Here is an 11616-nt window from a genome sequence, read left to right on the forward strand (position 1 = left end):
GGAGTAGAAACATCTAGAGCCACCGTGCACTGGCGTGTGCAGGAAATGGGCTACAGGTGCCACATTCCCGAGGTCAAGCCACTTTTGGGCTACAGAGAAGCAGCACTGGACTGTTGCTCAGTGGTCCAAAGTACTTTTTTAGGATGAAAGCAAATTTTGCATGTCATTCGGAAATCAAGGTGCAAGAATGTAGAGGAAGACTGGGAAATAGAAATGCCAAAATGCCTGAAGTCCAGTGTCAAGTACCCACAGTCAGTGATGTCTGGGGTGTCATGTCAGCGGCTGGTGTTGGTCCACTATGTTTTATCAAGGGCAGGGTCAATGCAGCTAGCTATCAGGAGATTTTGGAGCACTTCATGCTTCCATCTGCTGAAAAGCTTTATGGAGATGAAGATTTTGTTTTTCCATACGACCTGGCACCTGCTCACAGTGCCAAAACCACTGGTAAATTGTTTACTGACCATGGTATTACTGTGCTCAATTGGCCTGCCAACTCTCCTCACCTGAACCCCATAGAGAATCTGTGGGATATTGTGAAGAGAAAGTTGAGAGACACAAGACCCAACACTCTGGATGAGCTTAAGGCCGCTATCGAAGCATCCTGGGCCTCCATAACACCTCAGCAGTGCCACAGGCTGATCGCCTCCATGCCACGCCGCATTGAAGCAGTCATTTCTGCAAAAGGATTCCCGAACAAGTATTGAGTGCATAACTGAACATAATTATTAGAAGGTTGACTTTTTTTGTATTAAAAACACTTTTCTTTTATTGGTCGGGTGAAATATGCTTTTTTTTTTTTTGGAATTTTGGGTTTTCATGAGCTGCATGCCAAAATCATCAGTATTAAAACAATAAAAGACCTGAAATATTTAAGTTGGTGAGCAATGAATCTAAAATATATGAAAGTTTAATTTGTATCATTACATTATGGAAAATAATGAACTTTATCACAATATGCTAATTTGTTTAAAAGGACCTGTATACACACACGTCAAGTAATAGGGTAATTAACATATTGACACAGTAAAGACTACTACAAGTGTTACAACTACCCATTATGGTGCAGACATGGAAAAATAAATTATATAAACCTGCTGTTTCTCAAATATGAGCACATCTCAATGGAACAATATTTATGCTTTAATAGTTAATATTACAGAATTGTTGTCTTCATATGGAGCTGCTTCAATATTTCAGTAATAATATGTTTAAAGCAGAAGTTGTACCATTAAAAAGGATTTCTCTTATATTTTAATAAAATACACATAAGCTGATGATAAGCTAATAACAGTCTTCAGGTATTTAATGCAGTGATTTAGTCATATTTTTCTTAAAATTACATTCACAAAAGGTTCACAAAATCTGGTTGCTGTACGTATATGTTCAACATAGAGATGAAGTATATGATGATTCAATTTAAATTAATAGTGCTGAGCGAGCAAAGATGACAATGATTCTTGAGATAAGGGACATAAATATATAGCCTGGTCTGACCAGACTCTCGTACATTTCATTTGTACATAGAGTCTGGCCACTCTCCATTGACAAGCATTAACTTCCATGAAGGTGGGACATCTGTTGAAGTTTACCAATCGCTAACGTTTGGTCGTGACGTTCGTCATGTGCTCTTCACCTGTTTCACACATGGAAATCAGTCAAAATAAATGTGCAGGCCACCTCAGTGATAAAACCTAAAACTCGTGCATTCGGATTGTGATTTATTCACGCCACGGTGGACAGGAGAGTTTTGTGATCGGGAACGCGGCGCTCACGTGGTCTGTAACATGATTGTATGCTGTAAATAAAATGTCATATGCTTGGTATGATAATAAATGCTGCTATAAATAACGGACCAATTCAAATGTTTAAGTGCTTTTATTTTAATTAGTTTGAGCGGTGATGAAATATATTGCTCTTGTAAATACTTGCCAGCATTTTAAAAAAATACAAATTTAGAAATGCATCCAAAGAATAGCAAAGCACAACCGTTCGGTGCTCTGGTGTGTTTTCAGTTAATGTAAGCTAAACTTTCATAGGAATTAATTGAGAACAACCGCTTTGCTCCACACCACTCCATTATGAATGTCCGAGCCGTGGCCATGAGCATTCTGTGAGTTAGATCCCAACCCTATGGATGGGTTGAAATCATGCAGAACTAACTCTTTAGCCTCTGGGCAAAAAAGCCCCCAATGACGCAAAATGCGGATATTTGTGTCATCTGAGGCTTTTTTCCAGACATACATAAATCTCTCGTCTCAGGGGGATATATGGGAGGAAGGGGCATGATACACGATCATTCTAATATAATACCGATACTACCGGGTTTCGACTGATACAAAGCTTAATGCTAAATTGCTGAAGCCTTTAACATTAAAGGGATAGTGCACTTTGAAATTAAATTTTGATATGTTTTAGCTTATCTCATGGGCATCCGAGATGTAGGAGTATTTGTTTCCCCAGTAGTTTCAATTTTGATCATTTTAGGTCAAACCATTCTTGTCTGTGCCTCACATAATGCAGGTCTATGGTCACCACCTCTAAGAGCATACACAGAGAAGTCCAAATTAAACAATCCCCCATCGTAAGTACACACTGATGGCCTAAGACACGAAACCAGCGGTTTGTGTGAGAAAACGAACAAAATTTATATAGTTTTTACCACTTGTACACCACTACGTCCGACTGATCCGAGGGCGCGCGTGCGTGTTTCCTGTTGTATCATTCGTGCGTTCTGGCTTTAGTCTGCGCAAGTGCGGAAAGTGAAAATGATCTAAATTGAAACTACTGGGGAAACAAATACTCCTACATCTCGGATGCCCATGAGGTAAGCTAAAACATATCAAAATTTAATTTCAAAGTGAACTATCCCTTTAATGACAGACGACAGGAGGTTTATTTGGCTGCTGTCACTTTAAGACTGAATGCATGTATCCAATATACTATTGTTTTCTTTCTTAACTGTTTATGTTTACTTGAGGCATAAATAACTGTTAACAAGAACAGGCATTTTAACACATAAGTATTAACCTTTCAAGCCCAATTAGGTGGCAAAAAGCACACACATGCTTTGTCATCAGCGGCTTCATCTCAGACAGCGCTCAGAATCCATCTCAACATGCGCATATAGCGAAATTAGTTCTCTTCCACGGCTTATCCATTTTGGGAGGAGATTGGAGCTTTAGCTTTAATTTATACATTGTCATAACTGTTTATTTCACATAATGAGACAAAATGAGTTGTTCTGCATTTGCGAGATTGTGGGCAGGCTTTTGATATCGGCTCAACTTCCTGATCTCTAGTACGCAGACTCCGAGTTTACAACTGCGCAGTTGCAGTCACACTCACAGCTCAGCTCGCAGCTGCAGGCATTCATGTAAATGGCGGCCGGCGGAGCAAAGTGAGTGTTTTAACTTTTCAAATGAATTCCTATTAAAAGTTAAGTTCCAAAGGCATGAACTGAAAACGTGGCAGACTGAACATCCGCTGAGAATGTATATGCCACGAGCGCAGTCGCCCTCTGCTCTTATCATGAGAGCTCTTACCTCAGTTCATTCACGATGAGTGTATGGGGGGAACCATAGGGGGAAAACAAAACCAACCGTCTCTCCACTGACTTTCTATTGCGGGAAGCGGCCTCCTTGTCATTTCAAACTTATTACCAAAAAAAAAAACGAGCATTTAGGGACATAATCAGAACTGCGCCCACTGAAGGGGAGAGTAATCAGAGACAGGAAATATGATATATAAAACTGACATTTGTATATTTGACAACATGTTTACTGCACACGTAGGCATTGGCCTACTGAGTGTCAGGATCCCAAAATTGGCCTAGGCCTATTCTTCCTGCTGAAGCTTCGTGTCTTATTGCCTGTATCCACTTTTGTCTCCTTAAACGCTCTTTTTTGTGTTGTCGGCAACTTATAAAAACTTAGTTATGTGTTTTTTAGCTTGTTTGCTGAACACCATGCCTTGGGCGTGGCCGCTTGAAGAATAATTTCATGGATTCGCTCTCCAGCAAATAGATGGCGGTATGCATCTCTTTAGTTCGTTTGCCACCCGGCAGTGAATTCACTGGAGAAGAAGAGGCTTTCTTCAGTGACAACAATTAGTCAAGGGGGTAATCTAGCGCTCGGAAAGCGTTCCACCCCTAGGGGCTGCCATTGCTAACCAAGCCATCACCTGCTGTTAGCATCCCATTGACTCCCATTCATTTTTGAGTCACTTTGACAGTGAATAACTTTACATCAGAGGCGTTTAAAGACTCCATTTGTCCATTGTATATTTCTAAAGAAACACGACAATGTATAAAAGGCTCCATTACCTTGTATCTTACACTATCGCCCCGCAGAAGCTGTTTTTGTAAAAATAGGCTAACGATTGCGTCATAACCAACGCGACCCTGTCGCGCAGTAGAGAAATTACCGTATAGACCTGAGGAGACGCTCGCAGGCAATCTTTTACTGTCTATGAGACAGTCGGGGGGACGTGGAGACATGTCCTGGAGACTAGTCTGATAAAGTCAAGGGGGAAGAATGGGTAGAAGCCCATAGTGAGCCAAAAGCAACGGGAGAAAATATTTAAACAACGTGATTCAGCTTTCGCTTTCCACATCTACTAGAAGACTCACAGCTGTCAGACAGGAGGCTCACGTCACATCTACGTCGTCAAGCTCAGTCTGAGCCTGCGCAGTTCGCTCAGCCATCAGGAAGTGAGTGCCCCTAGGTTGACTTCATTATTTCGCCGTAGACGTCAATGGGGTCGCTGTGTCCATTTCTTTTACTGTCTATGCAATTAGTGCGTGCGTTTCTATTAAATCATTTAGTTCATTACAGTTTGTTACTTTTATTGAAATAAGTGAAATCTGTAATAGTTGAGCTGAGATTATTTTGATAACGGCCGGTAAGTTCTTTTTTTCTTCCTTTGGCAGAAATTGTAATGAAAATGACAGAGGTAAACAACGCTGTTGAGCCAAGTGTAACTGGAGAGGATGTACGACTGCTAATAAAAAGAAAAGATGACATTGAAGAGCAAATCAAAGCATACTACGACATGCTCCAAACGGTGAGTTCCAACCATATTTATGTGGATTTAAATATGTTTTATCATTTACCCTTTACAGACACCTTGGCTGCTTTGAAGTTTAACTAGGTCGAACGCTTCTTTCTTTTCGATGCACGCAATAACGGTCTCGAGAGGAACGCGTTTTTACATTTACTCGATACGGGTTGATTCTATTAATTATTTCACCAAAACATTATGAAATACAAAAGTCAGCGCATAGAAATATGGAGTCAGAGCAGTGTCAAAGTTAATTCATGGACACAATATGCACGCGCAAAAATTCACATTAACGAAATATTTCCCAAATGAAACACACATGTACAATACGCGTAAATGTTTTAAATTCTTAATTATGCATTTGCAATTTGTGTGTGCATATTTTGAGACATCCTGTCTCTAAACCAGATTGCAACAGTTGTTTACAATAGTAACATTTTGATGAACAACTTTAAATCAATAGTTTTGTTTTTTAATAATGTTGCTTTCATTTCTTTGTGGGCTTGTGGTTCATTCCTGCAGTAATGATGTTTTACTTAATTATTCTCAAATACTTAGTCTATTTGCTTTAAATAAGTCGTCTCTATTATATAATTCCCTTTTCTCACCAATCAGTTTTGATTATAATATTAAAATAGTAAAAATAAGTAACTGTTTTGACCTGTTATATAAAGACAGGGTTAATGTGAACTTCTAGTTGGTAAAAAGGAAACCCGCCCCAGCCGACAGATCACCAAATACACTTTTATATTCCAGAAAAAAGTATGAAATTATTAAGGTGGAAAAAGTAATTAAATAAAGGAGCAATGGCTTTAGGGCTTCTAAGGCCAACATAACAAACAAAATAGACTTATAAAGAAAATGTGTTTAAATTACCTACTCATGGACGAAATTAAAGTACAAAGAAATTTCCCTATCTCCCTAATAAACAAATCACAAACAAAGTCAAAGTAAATGGCAAGACACCCCTACGCTCCTAAAATGCAATTAAATCATCATAATCAAATGAACATGGGCAACTGAAGGTTTTGGATCTGTCGACGGGAGGAGGCATCCGGAGCTCTTCACACCTCAAGGCCAACACCAGAATGAGCTTGACATCTTCTATGAGCGCCGCCTTTTTAAAGCGACACATCAGTAGATCTGCCAATCAGGCTCCTCTAACGACAGCCAATCCAGAAAAAAACAACCCACACAAAATGGATACGGAGGATCGTAACAGTAACAACAATTATTAGATTGTGGGTTTACCCTCTCGGTTGGATATCTGGGTTTTGACAAGAGTTTCAGCCATAGATTTGACCTCTGTTGCCAGTTTATTATCACCATGTTGCTTTCTGACATGTTTTCGTTCAATATTATGCAGCTAACTAACACATAATTTCTTCACGTGGTTTCTTCAGCAGGAAGGTGTAGGCATTGACGGTCCTCTGGTTGATGTCGAAGGCTTTCCTCGTGCAGATGTGGATTTGTACAAGGTCCGATCAGCAAGGCACAGTATCTCTTGTGAGTACGTTTTTTCATCTTTACCGGTAGACACAATAAATCAATATTTGTCAGCCTGGAACTACTTTAGTAGTTTAAAACTGTTTAATGCACAGGTAGTTACCAGTCAGTTTAATCACCGTTCTATATTAATGTGCTGTTTTCATTGAAGCATACACACAGAGCCCTACGTCACTCGTGCACAGAGAGTGCAGATCGCGCTGTGCACACAGAAATATTCAGGAACACAGACTCTTATCAACGCTGATACTAAAACGAATAATAAATGATAATCGTGATCATTATGGTCACTTTAATCATGATCTCAAATTTTCATACAGTTATATCTCTATTGGCTTATACAGTGCGAACACTGAACTGAGGCTTTTTGTGCCAATTTATTGGGCTTGAACTGTCAAATATCCACACTAATGTTTCAAAATGCCCATCTTAGCGAGTATCCTCATAAACACCATAATTTATGTCTAAAGTGAATGTAAACGGTTGAGAAAAAAGTTCCCTCATGTCGTTCCAAACCCGTAACACTTATGTTCATTTTCAGAACACAAATGAAGATCATTTCATGAAATCTGAGAGCTTTCTGTCCCTCCATTGACAGCTACAAAAACTTCCAAATTTTCTGAAGAGACATGATCGCTTGATACATTGAACAGATTTCATTGAGGTTTTTATTCACATTTAAACATTTAACAACTCACACTTCAGCGTAGGTAAACGGAAGCTCAAGCATGTTCACTGAGCTTGTGAGAACCAGTGAGATTCATTCTTGTGTTAAGCAGCACGTTTGAGCTTCAGCAAGAACCAATGAGGTTCATTCTCGTTACTGTGCGTTCACACCGCCGGCCGCGAGAGCGACAAGGTGGCAGGAAGTCATTCATTTTCAATGGGAGCCGGGCGATTTGGGCCTCGAGGAGAGTTGAAATCAGCTCAACTTTATGGTAATGAGCTATGACGCGGTTCAGCGGCAACCGGCGGCACCCAATCAGAATGTAGAAGTGCTCCGCTTGAGAGAAATCCAGAGAACGCAGGCATATAAACTTTGGTTCTGACGACATTAGTTCCCAAGCAAAATGTAATAGAAGTTGATCATTGCTGTGCGGGTTTCCGTATCATTTATGACGAGATCATTCATAGTGTTGTGTAATTTGTTAAGAAGTCGTGCAACAGTATTTATAGGCGCTAGAATGCTTGTTTTTCAGCAGGTATGCAATTCATTCTTACTTTCACATTTAAATGATTTCATGAGGTTAATTTATACCCTACCTGTGGTCAGTCTATCAATCAACATGCTTGTTTGATTTGCGGCCTCTTTAAATACAGTTTAAAAAAAGAAGAAACACATTCGATCTACGTCAGAGCGGCAGCGCGTCCACGAAGCTTTGTACCGCGTCGTTGGCAGTGCGGCAAGAGCGAATTTTGACGCTCTCGTCGGCGGCGGTGTGAACGCCCTGTTACACAGCACGTGACCTTCAGCAAGAACCAACGAGGTTCTGTGGCAAAGTGGACGAGCGAGAGACGTGGGAAGAGCAAGTGAGACCAGGGACGTGATGGCGAATGAGCGTCACCTGCGAGGCACACCGGTCTCGAGCTCCCTCATGAGCTCCTCTCCCTCGTCCACCTTGCCACAGGTTCATTCTCGTGTTATGGAGCACGTTTGAGCTTCCGCAAGAACCAATGAGGTTCATTCTCGTGTTATGGAGCACGTTTGAGCTTCAGCAAGAACCAATGAGGTTCATTCTCATGTTACGCTGCACGTTTGAGCTTCAGCAAGAACCAATGAGGTTCATTCTCATGTTACGCTGCATGTTTGAGCTTCAGCAAGAACCAATGAGGTTCATTCTCGTCACTGCTCAATGTTTATATGTGAATAAAAGCTTAAATAAAATCTGTTTTTCATCGTATAAAATGATTGTCTCTTAAAAATAAATTTGACTAAACCACTTAATTCATACAGATTTGTTTTTTACAATCTCTTTATGACCTTTTTGCAGCATCAAAGTGGTAGTTGTGTAGCTGTCTATGAAGGGAAAGAAATGAGACATCTCTGATGCATGTTAAAATATGTTTTTAAGCGTGCAGAAGAGGTGTATCTCTCGTCTGTGTGTGGGGTGCAAGAAATCAGGGAAAGGGGTACGAGCCTTTACACATTCGTGTTGATAGATCTTGCAAGCAAATCAGCGAACAAAAACAAGTTTGCATTAAAAAAACTAAATAAATAAACTCAATCGCTGTATGAGCCAAGCGTACAGACAGAACAAGACAAAAACATATGTTTCACAGTATTTCTTTGGAAGTGAAAGGATGTTAGCTTAATTTCAGTAAGGAATTGCTGTAATTCATATCAAAATATTTATTAACCCCTTATACTCTGGTGTTTGTTTTGTATTTCCACTTGAATTTGACGTACCTTTATATATTCACCCTACAATATTGCTGTTTTTACTGTATATTTGATCAAACAAATGCAGCCTTGATAAGCATAAGATACATTTGTAATCATTTTCCATTCTTGTAACTCTTTAAGTTCCTAACTTTTTTTTTATTTTTTATCAAATCATTTTAAAGGTTTACAGAATGATCACAAAGCTGTCATGGTGGAGATAGAGGAGGCTCTTCATAAACTCCATGCTACAGCACGGGTCGGACATGGGAAGGATGAGACAAAGATGGAGACCACTGAACAGACTGTCTCTCTGCCATCCCCATTTGCCCTGGTAGACGCTGTAACACAGGGTTCCCCTGCTTTTCAGGCTGTGAGTTTGTGCCCCCCAATCAGCCATTTCTAACCTCCTAATTGGTCAAAGTCAACTTCAAATTAAAATGCACCCTCTTTGCTTAAAACACCTTCTTGGTTTTTAAAATTCTAGGCAACACTGATGATAGAGTTTAAAACAGCACTTTACACTGTGTGCTGTGTTTTAGGACAACATCTGACAGTTTATTGATTTGATTTCTGTTTTCTTCTGTGTGCAGGGTTTGCGAGTTGGTGATGAGATTATGGAGTTTGGGTCCGTGAATACACAAAACTTCAGGAATCTGCGTGACATCGCTTCTGTTGTCCAACATAGTGAAGGGGTGTGTAACTTGAAACACTCAGTTTAGTTTAAGATTCTAGCACATTTTAATACCCTGCATTCCTTTTTGTTTGACTTTTGATATCATGGTGGTGATCTATTCTCTGATACGGCAGAAATCCCTACGTGTTGGAGTATTTCGAAATGGACAAGAAGTACATCTTAATTTGACTCCGCAGCATTGGTCTGGTAGAGGACTACTTGGGTAAATAATGTGTTTTTTGGATTAATTACTTATATCAAAATTTTTAATTCAGTTACAAGTAATGAGGTCATATTTATTTTATTTGTCTTATTTTTGAAGTATTGTAAGGTTTTGTTTTATTGGTTTTATTGTAAATACAGCAAAAACATTAATTTGAGTGTCATTTAATAAATAGATTTTTATTCTTCTGTCAATAGGTGCAACTTGGTACCTCTTCACAGATGACCAGTGAAAGTGCACGGATTATCTTCATGCCAAACAACATGGACTAGATACATTTTCTTGCTGGTTTTGCTTTTGCAAATTGTAAAATTGAGTCAATTAAATAAATACACAGGATAGATGACAGACCATTCTTAATCTGTCAGGTTTTCACAAAACCTTTTCTCCGTTTCAATTTCTTGCATACATTTTTGTTTTAATATTGACGCACTATGGAACAAATCTGTGCATTCAAATTTCAATTGTGCTTGTATCCACACCAAACAATTGCTCCAAATTGGAGAATATATATACACAGTGAGGAAAATAAGTATTTGAACACCCTGCTATTTTGCAAGTTCTCCCACTTGGAAATCATGGAGGGGTCTGAAATTGTCATCGTAGGTTCATGTCCACTGTGAGAGACATAATCTAAAAAAAAATCTAGAAATCACAATATATGATATGATTTTTTTTTACTATTTATTTGTATGATACAGCTGCAAATAAGTATTTGAACACCTGTCTATCAGCTAGAATTCTGACTGTCAAAGACCTGTTAGTCTGCCTTTAAAATGTCCACCTCCACTCCATTTATTGTCATAAATTAGATGCACCTGTTTGAGGTTGTTAGCTCCATAAAGACACCTGTCCACCCCATACAATCAGTAAGAATCAAACTACTAACATGGCCAAGACCAAAGAGCTGTCCAAAGACAAAATTGTACACCTCCACAAGGCTGGAAAGGGCTACGGGGAAATTGCCAAGCAGCTTGGTGAAAAAATATCCACTGTTGGAGCAATCATTAGAAAATGGAAGAAGCTAAACATGACTGTCAATCTCCCTCGGACTGAGGCTCCATGCAAGATCTCACCTTGTGGGGTCTCAATGATCCTAAGAAAGGTAAGAAATCCGCCCAGAACTACACGGGAGGAGCTGGTCAATGACGTGAAAAGAGCTGGGACCACCGTTTCCAAGGTTACTATTGGTAATACACTAAGACGTCATGGTTTGAAATCATGCATGGCACGGAAGGTTCCCCTGCTTAAAGCTACACTGTGATATTTTCCCCCATACAGTGAATAATAGTTTTTGTTCCTCTCAATTCTGATTTAGTTTTACTCCTACGGTGGCCGATTTAGTCCAAGATTAACATGGCAATCCACCTCTTCACATTCGACACGGTGCCATCGAGTGTTAAAACACGAAAGGCGAAGCTTGAATTTATGGGTATGTCCCTCTTTGGCTAATGTACTTTCAAGATGGAGGGGCAACATGGCGACCAGCATTCGAACCCCTCACCCGTATGTATTTTTAATGGCATATTATAAACTTACGAGAATACTTTATTAATTGAAAGAAGTAAATATACATTAATGAGCACATATATTTTTGAAAGAACTAAGTGTTTTTAGCTAAGAATAAACAGTAAAAGTTAAACCATGTAGCTTTAAGGCCACGTGTCCATCAAAGCTTTTTAGCCAGCTGAAAACGCCTCGCTGTGAGCGCTTGAGAGCGTTTTGGCGGGCAGGGTTTTTTTTCTCCTCAGTTGAGACTGCTTGTTATGAGAC

At 39.5% G+C, this 11616-nt stretch overlaps 1 protein-coding gene across 3 annotated transcripts; it reads left to right on the plus strand.

Moving 5' to 3' along the window:
* The first annotated feature begins 4026 nt into the window (after nucleotides 1-4026).
* On the plus strand, nucleotides 4027-10223 carry psmd9 (proteasome 26S subunit, non-ATPase 9). 3 transcript variants are annotated; one of them, XM_067448958.1, is made up of 7 exons: nucleotides 4027-4108; nucleotides 4928-5061; nucleotides 6462-6564; nucleotides 9130-9317; nucleotides 9538-9639; nucleotides 9755-9843; nucleotides 10041-10223. In XM_067448958.1, exons 2-7 carry the CDS (start codon nucleotides 4936-4938, stop codon nucleotides 10066-10068), a joined length of 636 nt encoding a protein of 211 aa, XP_067305059.1. In that variant the 5' UTR covers nucleotides 4027-4108; nucleotides 4928-4935; the 3' UTR covers nucleotides 10069-10223. The 3 variants fall into 3 exon arrangements, with proteins under 3 accessions (XP_067305059.1, XP_067305077.1, XP_067305067.1); XM_067448976.1 differs by having other exon boundaries at nucleotides 6465-6564; XM_067448966.1 differs by lacking the exon at nucleotides 4027-4108 and having other exon boundaries at nucleotides 4795-5061.
* The last annotated feature ends 1393 nt before the right edge of the window (nucleotides 10224-11616 follow it).

Source organism: Pseudorasbora parva, chromosome 1, assembly GCF_024679245.1.
Source record: "Pseudorasbora parva isolate DD20220531a chromosome 1, ASM2467924v1, whole genome shotgun sequence".
Lineage (NCBI taxonomy): Eukaryota > Metazoa > Chordata > Actinopteri > Cypriniformes > Gobionidae > Pseudorasbora > Pseudorasbora parva.

Coding starts and splice junctions, on each gene's coding strand:
- psmd9 (XM_067448958.1), top strand. CDS start 4,936: ATGAAAATGACAGAGGTAAACAACGCTGTTGAGCCAAGTGTAACTGGA. Junction 6,565..9,129: donor AGCAAGGCACAGTATCTCTT/GTGAGTACGTTT, acceptor ATCATTTTAAAG/GTTTACAGAATGATCACAAA. Junction 9,640..9,754: donor TTGTCCAACATAGTGAAGGG/GTGTGTAACTTG, acceptor CTGATACGGCAG/AAATCCCTACGTGTTGGAGT.